The following is a 15,028-nucleotide window of genomic DNA, read 5'->3' as shown; positions in this document are numbered from 1 at the left end:
TGTAGAATGATGGAACTTATCTAAAGCACACATCATTGATTAGATCAGAGTTCAACAACGACTTTTGAAAGTTACGATTGCTGGTCAAAATTTGAAGTTATAATTGCAATCATAGTTATTAGATTTATCCAAGTGGGAGATTATTGGATTAGGTGTCTAAGCCCATAACTATAATTGATATGTACTTGATTTGATTGGAGCATAGTCCTTTTGGGTTGCATTCACTCATGCAACTTGATAGGATGACTAGTGGAGAGAGAGTAAGATTTATTATTTGAAATAATAAATTGGTACTCAAAATGATTTTATTAATATATTATAAGATTAATATATTTGGAAATCATATTATTACTTAGTAATTAATCAGAAATTAATTTGATATTATATTTGGGATCGAAGGAACTTATTTATAATGAAGGAGCTATTTTGCAAATCATTGATAGTTGCGGAACTGGGCTATTGGACTACTTTAATTAGGAGTAGATGAAATCCTATAGGGAGACCCTACATATTTCGTCCAAGGGCTTCTAAAAGGAGTGTCCATCAACTGTCTGGTGCCTAAGCAAGGTATTAGGGTTTCCACCTAAAAACCCTAATAGCCACAACTATTTGGTGCCTAAGCAAGGTATTAGGGTTTCCACCTGAAAACCCTAGCCCAGCCGGTTTCCTTGTCTCTCCAACTCATCCTCTTGCATTGGGTATTTGTAACTTCATTTGAGGTGCAACACTTGTGACACTAAGCTTTCAAGAGTCAAGGATCTTCAAGCTTGTTCTTGTTATTGCTACATAACAAGTGAGGTAATTATTTAACCCTAGTTTTATATGATATTCGAAATTGTATGCTAGTCTATAGGGTTATTGCTTTGGAATTCAATGCGCATGTTCAATTAGTGAAAAACTTAAATCTAAAGCAATTAGGGTTGATTGATCACATAGGAATGTAGATGTGCTTTAAACCTATCAATATAAATATACTAGTTACAATTCATAAGCATGGTTAAATTTTAGGAAACACTTACTTGAGCTCGACCGACTGCGCACATTGCACTCTTCCTTTTTTACTTAAGAAAACCGTTTTCCGAAAAACTTGACTTTTGTTTCTTTTAAAAAGGGTTACCATTTCCTCAGTTTGAGTTCTGACGCACCCAAGAGTGTGCCCGAATCCCTGAAACCAAGACTCCGATACCAAAGTGTAACAACCCAAAAATCCAAATAAAATTTTTCATTTTTATAACAGGAATTACAATCATAAATTGTTTCTCAAAATCCATTACATCATATCATATCAAATATCAAAGTATCAATATTGATAAATACAGAAATTGTTGGGAGTGAATGTTGTGCCATTAAGTTGGACCATTTCCCTTAGTACCGGAAGTACCTGAAAACACCCAAATAAACTGTAAACAAAAGTTTAGTGAGTTCCCAAAATATAACATAACATACAACCACAAAATTCCACGCCAAATTCATAAGATTGCCATGGGCTACCCCCATGGACTTTACCTGGAAGACCATGGGCTACCCCCATGGTTTGATATCCAAGTGTCACGGGCTACCCCATGGTCTTCACACAAGTGCCATAGGATACCCCCGAGGTCTTCAGACAATTAATTGCCTAACAACTGTAAATCCATATGTCATATAATGGTACGGCATTGGTTCCTTCGACCCATTGATATAGTGAGAAGACTTACCTCAGACTGCTGATAAAAATACTGCTTGACTACCAGTCTAAATATCTCACACTGAATATACACAAGTTAACCTAATTAGAATTGAGTCACAACAAGACTTGATCGCCACCTTATCCTTCTTGCAAACACACTAAAATGGTCACCAAAATCACTTTTAAGCTCAAGAATCACAATCACCTACAAACTAGGGTTTAGGGACGATAAGAGGCTATGGAGGCTGTTTAGGATTGGTCCAAATGGTATAAGAGTGTTTAAATAGGGTTCATGCCAAAAAATTAGGGTTTTTGTCCTAGGCAATGTACGCCCCGCGTACATGGTGCATGTCCGCGTCTAAACCACCCTAGTACGCTAAGTGTACGCATATGTACGCCCAACGTACATAAGGACCTACTTTGCAAATAAGTTTCATTCTAAGGGTTAAAATGGTAAATACCTAATTCCAAATGTTACATAGCCACTTCTTTTTACTACTTTTTAAATCCATTATTATGGTCGTCGGATAAAAAAAGTCCTAGTTTTACACAATAAACTTATTTGCTAGTTACTAGATGTATCAAACTAGTAATTAAGTTTGTGGGTTCCCACGAGTTTTTACAGGTTTTGTGGCGTATTAGAAAAGTAGATGATGAAAAATCAAATTATATATACTATGAGGATAGAGGATAAACACGAAATTTTAAAAAACAAAATAATAACATAAATTTAATTTTGTTGTTTAATTTAAAAATAATCGTTGAAAAATAAATTTATTAATTATTTTCTAAATAATTGGTTTTATGTTGAATAATAGAATTAATTTAAATAGAGTATAGTATTATTAGTAAAAACTGAAAGAACAAAGTGTGGATTTGTTTTTAGTGTAATTTCTTTTTCTCACATAATAAAACTTAGTTACCATCGTACAACGAGTGGGACAAGTTGTGCCAGTAAGCTTTTTTTTGTATATTAAAGTCAATTATTTTGAAGACTATATTCATAAATCTATAAATATAATATTGTTACGCATGATCCGTTATTCTATTAAATTGCTCCACCGCATCCGACGCTAGAGGTCACGATGGTTCACTTTTGAGAGACATCGAGTTGTACATTGTGCAATACAAACTATATTTTTAGCTACACTAAATATGTGAAAGATTATGTAAGTTGCTTTTGTATATATTTATAATTCAGGGGACGATAATGCAACTTATAAAAATTATATGTCCTCGATGTGAAAATATTTCATCCGCACCGATTCATTTCAACAGGTTGTGTTTAAAGACGCCTTCTCTCTCGCACAAAAATCACTCACCAATTTCTCGAGCACGAAGAACAGAAGAGATGGGGAAAGGTCCAGGTCTCTACCCCGATATCGGGAAAAAAGCCAGAGGTAACAAACAAACAAACAAAAAAACACTCATCGATTCAATTCTTACCTTCCTTTTTGTCTTAATTTTACGTACCGATTTACTTGTTTTCGTTTCTGCATTAGTTTTCCAATTGATTGATACTGTTGCGCATGATTCTTTCGATAATCATTCAAAAAAAATTAAACGGCTATTTTTTTTTTTTTTGCTTCGCGTCTGATTGTGTTGTGTGATTGTGAGTGTATTTTTTTTGTCTCTTCTGCTTCAATCGATACTGTTGTTTGTTGCTTTATTGTTTGAATATGATTAATCTTGATATCATAATCGTTTTTGTGTTTTTCAGATCTTCTTTACAGAGATTACCAGGGCGACCATAAGTTTTCTCTCACAACATATACCGCTAACGGAGTTGTCAGTCTTTCTCTAATCTCTATCTTCCTATCTATCTGTTTGCGTGTATTCCTGTATCAAGTATGAACATACGCATTTCTATATTTCACCATGCATATGGTGATTAACAACTTATCTGTATCTAATTTGATACTGAAGCTAGGGTTAGGTCATTGCTGCTCACTCCCCTGTAAATCAAATTTTGTAGGTTAATTGCTGTTAACTGTACAGATAATTTAACTGTTAGATTGCTTGAACTCACATTAATTAGCGAACTCATAATCTACAATCTAATTAAATTGTATGATTATGGAAAGAAATTCAGTGTTTTGTTATGCTATGCACAAATTATTATTTCTGTTTCTTTGATCTACTGTCACGTCCCTCTTTTAACCACTGTGAAAATTTCATCTATATTTCAGTCAATCACCTCATCAGGAGCTAAGAAAGGCGACTTGTTTTTGGCTGATGTGAACACAAAACTCATCAACAAAAACATCACAACCGATGTCAAAGTCGACACCAACTCTAAGGTAATAAACATGATTTATTACAAACTTCACTTAGTTTCTAAACTGCAATTAAACATCTTGTTGCATATATGGCAACAACTCAGGTTTTCACCACCATCACCATTGATGAAGCTGCACCTGGACTCAAAACAATCTTCAGCTTTGTTGTTCCTGATCAGAGATCTGGCAAGGTACTTATTGAGATACTGTTACTGATACTGACACCGACACTGATACTGATACTGGAGGTTGGGTACAGGTGGAACTTCAATACTTGCACGAACATGCAGGAATCAGTACAAGCATCGGTTTGACCGCAAGTCCCATAGTCAACTTCTCTGGTGTGGCTGGAAACAACACGGTTGCAGTCGGGACCGATATTTCCTTCGACACTGCTTCCGGAAACTTCACCAAATACAATGCGGGACTCAGTTTCTCAACTTCTGACCTCATTGCATCTTTGACACTGTGGGTTGTTATTTTTTTATTTTTTATTTTCTGGTTAAGTAAATAAAAAAATAAAATAATTTTCACTGTTATAATTGGATAGTTATTTATTTATTTATAGGAATGATAAAGGTGACACGATTACTGCTTCCTACTACCACACTGTAAGTCCGTTGACTAATACGGCTGTGGGTGGTGAGTTGACTCATGGGTTTTCGAGTAATGAAAACTCGTTGACTTTTGGGACACAGCACTCGTTGGACCCGTTGACTATGGTCAAGGCTCGGGTCAATAATTTTGGAATTGCAAGTGGTCTTCTTCAGCATGAATGGCGCCCGAAATCGGTTTTTACTATCTCGGGGGAAGTGGATACAAGGGCTATTGAAAAGAGTGCTAAGGTTGGTTTGGCTCTTGCTTTCAAGCCTTGAATTTTGGAAATGAAGATGGGATTCACCCGAAACAATACTTGTGTCTAGTTTTCATGATATTTTGGTATGTTGGTTTTTGTATGGGTGAAGATAAATAATGTAGGTAGGTAGGTAGGTGACTTTTGAAAACTGTTTTTTTTTTTTTTTTGGGGACTATGCCAAAGTCTAAATTCAAAAACTCGATTTGGTCCGATAGGTTGGACCGAATAATCATGTTATTCATGACGTGGTACCATAATTTAATTATGGGCCAAAAGTTGTTAGATGCGAATCGTGAAATACAATGTAAGCCCAGCCCATAGTTAAAAAGATATTAAAACACTCTAGTAGTTTAAGACTTATTTGGCCTGGTTTTATGCTGGTTTCATAATCAATGTAAAGTATTTTAGGACCGATTTAGGACAAGGTTAAGACATAGGACAAGTTTGAGTTTGGAATGGTTTCATAATCAAATGTACTTTCTTTGTATCATATTAGCGATAAAAAGACATGATACAATAATCAATAATCATTGTGGTCGATATTTCTTTATATCTCTAGTATTATACATCACACAAATCATGTGTCAACATTAAACAACATGCCAATATGATCAATTCATCGTACTAATTAAACAACAAAATATGATACAATGTTAATAAAAATGTCATATCATAAATTACATTCTTCCAAATTGGGAATTTGTTACAACAAATTTAACACCAATTGTGCCCTTTGTTATTGCTTCTCATGCGGCTTCGGTGAGTCCTTAATAAACTGATGGTGATGAGGCGATGCCCGAGGTATCGACAAGGTCCGTGGCTGTTGCTGACCGTTTCTTGAAAACGACCCGCCCCGTGCCTGAGACCCATCCGAACCCGACCCGACCCGTTCGGATTGAACCGTTTGAAGATAATAAGAAGAGCCCGCCATGTCTTTAAGGGCCGGTAATGGTTCAAGACATTCAACCACTTCACTCATTAAGGGTCGGGCTTTTGGGTCACGGCTAAGACAGCGGGACGCAAGTTGTGCAGCCTTTTGGGCCCCTTTTATTGAGAAATGGCCTTCTAACCGCGGATCGATTAACCGGTAGAACCGTCTTCTTTCTAATAAATGCGGCCGGGCCCACTCAACAAGATTGTGTTCCCCATTTGGACGGTTTTTGTCCATTGACCTTCGCCCGGTCAACATTTCGAGTAAAACAACACCGAAGCTATATACGTCACTTCTTATACTCAGATGTCCTAAAACACACACCAACATAAAACAAGAAAAAAATTAGGGCATGTTTGTTTTTTTTACATCAAATCAAATGTTGTCCGTATAAAGTGTTGTTTTAAAATATGATATGTGATAACTATTTTACCTTTTTGTCAGTAAATGGACCATTTTATCTTTTTTTGCTTTGTTTTTTTTTTTTTGTTGTTTTTTGGTTTGAAAGTAATGATAGTAGTAAACAGTGGCAGTTTAGTATAAAAAATCATATGGTTGGTTAATTTTTCTATATAAATTCAAAGATTTTATTGGTAAGATCCTAAATTTTTCCTTAGATCAAAAAAATTTCTATAGAAATTTTACATAAGAGAAAAATTAAATGGGTCATTCACCTTCCATATGCATAGCCTCCCATGATAGTAAATGGCCATTTTATAATTTTTTTTTGTCTATACCTAATGTTGAATGACAACAAAAAGGACCTTTTTTTTTTTTTTTTTTTTTTTTTAAATTAATGTTGAATGATAGTAAAGACCGGAATTAAGTAAAAAAATAAACAGAAAATAAGTAATGCATAAAAAGGATAAAGACCTGTCATGACATATTCTGGGGCGGCATAACCGTAAGTTCCCATAACACGTGTCGATATGTGAGTTTTATCACCTTCCGGTCCATCTTTAGCAAGGCCAAAATCGGAAAGTTTGGCGTTATATTCCTGATTATAAAAACAAATCATTAGAAATAAATAATAATACTATATGATTTAATAGTTAGTAATAATACTCTTAAAGCAAAATTAAAACACAAATCTTCTTGTTGCATACCGCATCTAACAAAATGTTGGAGGTTTTAAAATCACGATAAATCACTGGTCTTTTCGCTTCTTCATGAAGGAATGCAAGCCCCTTTGCAGCACCAAGAGCGATTTTCATCCTAATAGACCATGGAAGAGGCAATGATCCTACAATTAACAAAAAAAAAGTTCAGGGTCTAAATAGAAAAAATGTTAAAAGTCTGGGGTTCTTTTTTTTTTTTTTTTTTTTTGCCAAAAGATGAAGGAGCAATAAGATACTTCTGAACAAGTGATTTTCCAAGCTCCCACGAGGCAAGAACTCGTAAACTAACAACCGTTGATCATCTTCGTTGCAATAACCGATCAATTTAACCAAATTCGGATTCACAAGATCACCTAGAAAATCCACTTCTGCCTGTCAAAAACATCTTCGTTTTTTCAGATTTCCAGATATAGAATTAAAGTGATTCGAATCATTCGATGATATTGATATATTTGTATTATTATTAGATGGAAATTGGATAGTAATAGAATCGAACCAGCCATTCTTTATGACCCTGAAGTCCGTCCTGATTCAGCGTTTTCACGGCGACTGTAAGTCCGGTGCCGGGCTTCACCGGAGCGGTGCCGTTCTCTTCAATCCAGCCTTTAAACACACACCCAAAACCACCTTCACCGAGAAGACTTTCGGGTCTGAAATTTCTTGTCGCCATTTTAAGATCATTGAAAGCAAATTTTCGAAGTTGGGAAGCAACTTTGATTGCGTCTTCTGGTTTTGGACTCGACAAATTGTTTCCGCCACTGGTGGTCGGAGATACTATCGGAGCCACCACCGTTTGATCTTTGCTTGTATCGTTATCTGATTTACTTTCTGCGATAATAACGATTCCAACTTCAATTATGATAATCTTGTTAAATGAAACGAAAAAGGAGAAATGATTTACCGAATTGAGAGCTGATGCCACTTGTGGAGCTATCGACTTTAGATCGTGAAGAAACACAGCTGCCGAGACACCCCCATTTATTCCAACACCCAACGGAACCTTCATCGTTTTTCCACTTTTTCTTGTTCCCTTTTGATTTCATAACATGTAAAGACTCCAATTTTTTTACAGCTTCTTGATTACTAGACGTCATCATTTTAATACAAACCCTAAAAATCAAACTGGTGGGTAATTGGATATCATAAATCAAACCCAGAAACCGAAAAGATCGGAAGTTTTGCTATACTTGTCGTTTAAGCAGTTGTTCTTGGTTGAAGATGAAGAAATTAGATGTAAAAATCAAAACCCATTTGAGATGAAAAGTAGAAAATGATGATTGATGACACTCACCTCGAAAAGGAAGAGAAAAAGGGTCTTTGACTTGCATACAACAGAAAATTCCCTCAAAACTCCACCAAAATGGAGGTTTTAAGTGGGAATTGAAAAGGCCAAGTTGAGAATTTTTAAAAAAGATTGCAACTTTTTATAAAATTAATTTTGTAGGAACAAAAAGAGATTCAGATCGCATAAAAAAATGGAAATGGAGATGGAAGACGATAGAGAAAGAGAGTGCAAGCTGTATCAGATTCAGATATACTCTTGCGTTCAAAAGCACCCACCACCTAGCAATGTGTATATGTGATGAAGTACTCAAAATAAAGATTTGAAATCTCACAAAATGGCTGACTCGTTCAACCCAAGAAAAAAGAATAAAATCCCTAAAATTCAATCATAGCAGTTAACATGGACCAATTACGCAATTACTGTTGTAATCAAGTTTTGGGAAAATCTCAAAAAAATCAATATAAATATCTAAAAGAATATATCATTTTTTTTAAACTATTAAAATATCATGTTATGTTTGATTTTATCTAAATTAATATTTTATGACTTTTATAGCATTTTGATTTCAATACAACTATAATACAGAAAGGTATTTTTATTCAACTACCCATTGAAACCAGTATAATAACTTCATAAGTTTGATTGTAGAAATTTTTAAAAACAAAAACATAAAATAGTCACGAAACATTGAGAAAAAAAAATGCTTTTATTGAACAAAAATATGACTAAAATGGTTTTAACGATTTAAATATATAACGTGATGGTTATTTTAAGCATCAAGAGATAATATATTTTGTTTTCTAAGGTTTTTTCTAGTATTTTTTAATGAGATGATGGTTTTGAATTAGATAATTGTTCTATTTTGTTGGCTCTTAAAAGTCAAATCTATATGCTTCTAATTTGATTTACATATATTTGTGTCTGTTGCTAACTTTGATTTACTCTCATATGTTTGCCCCACATCTACATTTCTTACAACGTTAATATGATTTGGAATTTGTTGTTGTTTTCATCTAAAGATATATATATATTTTTTCTATTTAAAATATCTTTAATATAAGTAGTTTTTAATTGAATGTGTTATATATCCATCGCAAATATTAATTATATAGTTTTGTAATTATATGAAGCCATGAAGGTGAAGCTAAATGTACTCTCTTATTGGGATACAAATTACCTATTTTTTAATAGCTATCAGAAATATTAATTATATATGCTAATATATTATAAACTGAAATAATAAGAATGCTAATATATATATATATATATATATATATATATATATATATATATATATATATATATATATATATATATATATATATATATATATAGGAAAATGACTTATTAAGGTAACTAACTATTTCAATTGTCCATATATAGGTAATGTTCTTTTTTTTGTACACATTAAGGTAACTAACTTGTTTTGTTTGTTCACATTTAGGTAATATGACCGGCTATCACATGTTTTTACTTATGTGACATCCACCTGGCATATGACTTGAATACGTTACACCTACGTGGCATGGTGCATATTTTGTCTTCATTCGATTACACTATAACTGTGTCATACGATTCCACCCCTAATTCTAAACCCTAGATCGATCGATGATGGCTTCTTCTTCCTCATCTTATTCTTCAAAATGACAAGATGAATTTCAAGCTGATTATCGATTGCGGTTTACCATCTCGTGTGAAGATTTCAAGAACTCCTGCAACATATTCAACAATATTGATTTACCATTGAGTTTTAACGAACTCTAAATTTTCTTCCATGGTTGTCAGGAGTTCTTGAAATCTTCACACGAGATGGTAAACCGCAATCACATGGATGATCAGCTTGAAATTCATCTTGTTTTGAAGAATAAGATGAGGAAGAAGAAACAAAACAAGTCATATGTCAGGTGGATGCCACGTAGGTGTAACGTATTCAAGTCATATGCCAGGTGGATGTCACATAAGCAAAAACATGTGATAGTCGGTCATATTACCTAAATGTGAACAAACAAAACAAGTTAGTTACCTTAATGTGTATAAAAAAAAAAGAACATTACCTATATATGGACAATTGAAATAGTTAGTTACCTTAATAAGTCATTTTCCCATATATGCACCATGCCACGTAATGCCAGGTGGATGCCACATAAGCAAAAACAGGTGATAGCCGGTCATATTACCTAAATGTGAACAAACAAAACAAGTTAGTTACCTTAATATGTACAAAAAAAAGAACATTACCTATATATGGACAATTGAAATAGTTAGTTACCTTAATAAGTCATTTTCCCATATATATATATATATATATATATATATATATATATATATATATATATATATATTATTAACAAAAATTATAATAATAATAGAGAATAGAGAAATTACTATTTTAGTTTTAGTTATAATAAATTTACTTTATTTTATAATTTCACCGTATAAATTATAAATATATTATTATTATTTATAGTTGATTTCGTTAATAATAATAATAATAATAATAATAATAATAATTTATTATTATAGCTTACTTTTGGTATGATGTTTAGTTTGAACATATAAATTGCAAACTTTGTCTCGTCCATTTGACAAAGTAAAAGTAATTCTAACAATGTATTTTTGATTTTATAAATTGATAGATGTTGAAATAGGATAAGTGGAGCATATTTAAAAATAAAAGGAGGTACATTATAATATTACTTTAGAAATGCTAAATGGAGTGTTGTTGCCCATATGACAGGAACCGGAGCTGAAATTTCCAATTATACCCTCGACTACGAAGGGTAATGCAGGTGGCCAGGAAGGAGTTAATAGGAACAGCATAAAACAAAGCGGTCAGTATCGTGAGAGGAAGTGGGAAAAGCGGGCAGTCTGGGCAGGAGAGAGAAAGAGAGAGAGCTTGAAAATTATTGCTGCATACTTGGTGACGTGTTGTTTTGTGACGTCATATGCTGTCATGCTCATGTTCAGTATATACTTTTTCAATAGGAAATGATTCGTACACAACAGTTTTTATCCGTACACAACATTTTATGCTTAATAGAGTTGTACAATACAACAATTTAAAGCACAAATTGTTGTGTATGTAAAAATTTTGTCTTGGCATTATTATAACTTCATTTAACGGTAAAATCATATGTCTATTTAACTTGTCCATTTAATTATATTTAGGTTATTTAACTTGTCTATTTAATTATATTTAGGTTGTGTTTGGTAAGTCACAGTAAGCTGATAAATTAATTTTTTTCTTTTTATTTATTTATTTATTTATTTTTATGTTGTAGTGTTTTGATAAGCTAAAAAGTAGCTTATAAACTAACTTTTTAAGAAGTTACTTAAGCTATGTTTGACAGACTAGCTGAAAAGCTAGCTGACAAAACATAACGTTTGGTAAAAATTAGTTAACAAACTAGCTAAAAGATATATAACATAACATAAAAGGATATTTAAAAAAATACGTTTTTTGGAATTAAATAAGGGTATATTTGAGAATTTTTAAAAACCTCCTAAAAAGCTACTCAAAGTAGTTTTTTAAAAAGCTACTCAAAGTAGTTTTTTTTAAAAGAACTAGTTTATCTGCTACTATTTGGCTTGCCAAACATGACAAATTAAAAAAGCTAGAAAGATAAGCTAATCAACTAGCTGTGACGCGCCAAACACAACCTTAGACTAGTTTTTTGAAAAGCTACTTAGGCTGTGTTTGGCTCGCCATAACTAGCTGATAAACTAGCTTATTTTTCGAGTTTTTTATGTTGTCATGTTTGGTAAGCTAAAAAGTAGCTGATAAGCTAGAATTTTGAAAAGCTACTTAGATTAGCTTTTTAAGAGCTTTTTTAAAAATTTCCAAATACACCCCTTAATTAATTATAGAAGCACATACTCTTACATGTCCTTTTATGTAATTTTATATATTTCAGATAGCTTTTCAGCTAGTTTTACCAAACGTCATTTTTTATCAGTTAGCTTTTCAGCTATTAGCTAGCTTTTCATTTAACAGTTAGTTTTTCAGCTATCAACTAGCTTTTTAGCTAACAGTTAGCTTTTCAGCTAGCAAGTCAAACATAGCCTTAGACTAACTTTTTAGGAGCTTTTAAAAATTTTCCAATACACCCCGTAAATAATTATAAAACCACACACTCTTACATGTCTTTTTATGTAATTTTATATATTTCAGCTAGTTTTACCAAACGTTATTTTTTATCATCTATCTTTTTAGCTATCAGCTAGCTTTTTATTTAACAGTTAGTTTTTCACCTATCAACTATCTTTTCAGCTTACACCTAGCTTTTCAGCTAGTACGTTAAACATAGTCTTATAAGACAAAACTTCATAAATGGTTCCTGTGGTTTTATAAAATATGAAGTTTACTCCCTAAGTTCAGAAAACCTTACAAATGGTCTCTATGGTTTCAAAACTTTTAACAAATGATCCTTTTAGCTGACGTCGTCATCTTTTGACCATTAAAAGAAGGACATTTCCGTCATTTCACAAAACATGGACAATTTATGAAGTTTTTTGTTATATAATATATATATATATATATATATATATATATAAAAGAAAATATAACCGTTGGTTATGCTTCGGTTTTGGTTTTATTGGTTTCGTTTTCGTCGATTTCTTGGTTTGGGTTTGCTCACCCTTATCGGATACACCCGATCTTCTCAAAACTGTGTCACATATCTTACTTGCGACATGGTCTTCATTTAGGCCACCAAACCAAAAGAACAGTCGGGTCTCAAACATTCCATTGTTGTAAGACAAAAATGATTCACCACGAACCGAATAATACCCCCGGGTCTCGAACATTCCATTGCTGTAAGACAAACATGATTCACCATGAATCGAATAGTACCCCCTCCCCTTGCGACAAAAATTTATGTTGTTGGAGCATGAAAATGTTCTACAATGATGAATGATTTTGTTTTGGTAGAATATTCCCTAGTATAAGAGTATATATTCCTTCCACTAGTATATATAAAGTGGAGATGAGTGATCATTTATGTATGAGTGCACTTATGTAGACTTTAGACAAGAGAAAATTTGGATGGGGTCTCTCCCCGTCTATGAGTGTTCTTAATGTAATATGTTGTTTCTCTCTATCTATTCATCACAATTTATTCACATATTTTGTTCATCATTGTTCATACAAATATCTTCGTTCAAATTAATTTTGTCCAAACAATTTTTTGTTTACCCATTATTTCTAAAACCAATTTATTTTTTTGTTCACAATTAATTTTTTTCCATTATCCATTTATTTTAAAACCAATTAATTCCTTAATTTTTTAAACCCATTATTTTTTTAATAGAAACTTTTTAATTAAAACCAATTATTTTTTTAACACCAATTTTAATCTCATTGTTCAAAGCTTCATTATTCTTACTAATTATGAGTAAAGACACAATTATTTTAGAGATTATTGTTTGTGTGTTCTTCTTCATACCGAACGACTCACATTTGCAGCTTTTAATTTTTATGCTTTAGAGATTTAGATCCACATATTTTCATTCGGAAACTTGTCTGATTAACAATGTTTTCCGAGGTTTGGATCTTTTCCGATGTTTGCATTTTACTTCCTTTAGACTAGTTACATATGATCTCGGACCATTATTTAGACCGATTAGAGGTCTAGACCGGTTCACTTTAACCTTGATTGACGAATCATTGGTTGTGCTTCGGGAGTTCGGGTTTGCATTTCAGTTCAACATTATGGTTCTTCAACAACGAGTTTATCATATATTCTACAGTGTTTGTTCAGTTCGACAATACAACACCAAGTTTATCCATGACCCAAAAAAATATCCTCGTTTTTACGGGTAGATGCTCACATAAAGGGGGAGTGTGCGATGCTCCATCATATATGACGTATTCTCTTGCCCGATTTCATGATTATTTTTTATCTTTATCGCATTTTCGATCAAAAATAATAGGAGAATCATGAGCATCCATTTTGAGTTTATTATTGGAGTTTTGACATTTGAAAACGAATATTGATCTAGTAATGTGAAGTGGTACTGATTTTTTATCTTTACATATCGATTTTTTGTCATTACTATATGTAACGTCTGTATTTTTGGGCTTGTCATTAATAGCAATGTAATAGTCTAGGTTAACCTTTGTAACATATTTAGAAATAATAAGAATGTATTATTTGAGTATTATATGTTTTGTGCTTAGTTGTGTGGCTTAAATGAATTAAGAATAAAGATAAGCGTCAAAATAAAATGTTAAGATAATCTCGATATCTTTGGATAATGTTGTAGTAGTTGAAAAGAGGTTTCTAAATATATAAAAAATACCGAAATCCGAGTTATAACGAAGAAGTTATGATCTGTTGTATTTTCGTGACAGAACCGACACTATGTCGAATGATGTAAAATACGAATTTAAGATAGAACGATATCTAGCCTTAGTAATCTAAATGAAAGTTGAAGAGTTCGTTAAACCGAGAGCGTGCATAAAAAGAACGCCAAAATCTGACTTCGTATGAGGAAGTTATGCTTTTCTGAAGTTTCGACTTAGCAATATGCATCCCGAATACTCGATTTGAGATCAAGCGGTTTTTAGCCGAAACAATCTAAACGAGAATCGAAGATCTAGTTAATAGTAGTGAAACGATAAAAAGATAGGCGAAAACGGACGTCGGGTGAAGACATTATGAATTTATAACGGAGTTTTCCTATCCCGGCCTACTAAAAATAATATATAAGTAATATATTTATAATATATTAAAAATAAAGTTAAAATTAGCCAATGGAGACTAAACGAGAGTTTTAGATCATAATCTCACCTACGCGTCGATATAAAGAACGTCGAAAACGAAGTTCGTATGCGAAAGTTATGAATTTATGAAGTTCGGGGCGCGAAACCCCAAAACTGTCAGATACCA

General features: G+C 32.7%; 2 protein-coding genes across 3 annotated transcripts; one reads left to right on the top strand and one right to left on the bottom strand.

The window, feature by feature from the left end:
* Window positions 1–2,917: 2,917 nt before the first annotated feature.
* LOC145041174 (mitochondrial outer membrane protein porin of 36 kDa-like) lies at window positions 2,918–5,164 on the top strand. Its single transcript, XM_078989127.1, has 6 exons — window positions 2,918–3,069; window positions 3,390–3,457; window positions 3,859–3,969; window positions 4,053–4,139; window positions 4,208–4,416; window positions 4,517–5,164. Exons 1-6 carry the CDS (start codon window positions 3,021–3,023, stop codon window positions 4,821–4,823), a joined length of 831 nt encoding a protein of 276 aa, XP_078845253.1. The 5' UTR covers window positions 2,918–3,020; the 3' UTR covers window positions 4,824–5,164.
* Window positions 5,165–5,412: 248 nt separating this feature from the next.
* On the bottom strand, window positions 5,413–8,439 carry LOC145041173 (serine/threonine-protein kinase PBL34-like). Of its 2 annotated transcripts, XM_078989126.1 has the most exons (7): window positions 8,145–8,439; window positions 7,755–7,963; window positions 7,350–7,681; window positions 7,090–7,225; window positions 6,842–6,978; window positions 6,609–6,732; window positions 5,413–6,046 (listed from the first exon to the last, which is right to left on the bottom strand). In XM_078989126.1, exons 2-7 carry the CDS (start codon window positions 7,948–7,950, stop codon window positions 5,541–5,543), a joined length of 1,431 nt encoding a protein of 476 aa, XP_078845252.1. In that variant the 5' UTR covers window positions 7,951–7,963; window positions 8,145–8,439; the 3' UTR covers window positions 5,413–5,540. The 2 variants fall into 2 exon arrangements, with proteins under 2 accessions (XP_078845252.1, XP_078845251.1); XM_078989125.1 differs by having other exon boundaries at window positions 7,755–8,439.
* Between the last annotated feature and the right edge of the window lie 6,589 nt (window positions 8,440–15,028).

This window comes from Lactuca saligna, chromosome 4, assembly GCF_052625555.1.
Source record: "Lactuca saligna cultivar CGN05327 chromosome 4, ASM5262555v1, whole genome shotgun sequence".
Lineage (NCBI taxonomy): Eukaryota > Viridiplantae > Streptophyta > Magnoliopsida > Asterales > Asteraceae > Lactuca > Lactuca saligna.
This window is presented reverse-complemented; position numbering and strand designations above follow the sequence as displayed.

Bases quoted from the DNA above. Each gene is read 5' to 3' on its own strand.
- LOC145041173 (XM_078989125.1), bottom strand. From the start codon at position 7,950: ATGATGACGTCTAGTAATCAAGAAGCTGTAAAAAAATTGGAGTCTTTA. The intron at 7,226-7,349 runs GTTCGATTCTAT...TGTTTTTGACAG, and splicing joins AGGGTCATAAAGAATGGCTG to GCAGAAGTGGATTTTCTAGG. The intron at 6,733-6,841 runs GTATGCAACAAG...TTTTATAATCAG, and splicing joins CCAACATTTTGTTAGATGCG to GAATATAACGCCAAACTTTC.
- LOC145041174 (XM_078989127.1), top strand. From the start codon at position 3,021: ATGGGGAAAGGTCCAGGTCTCTACCCCGATATCGGGAAAAAAGCCAGA. The intron at 3,458-3,858 runs GTCAGTCTTTCT...TCTATATTTCAG, and splicing joins CATATACCGCTAACGGAGTT to TCAATCACCTCATCAGGAGC. The intron at 3,970-4,052 runs GTAATAAACATG...GCAACAACTCAG, and splicing joins AAGTCGACACCAACTCTAAG to GTTTTCACCACCATCACCAT.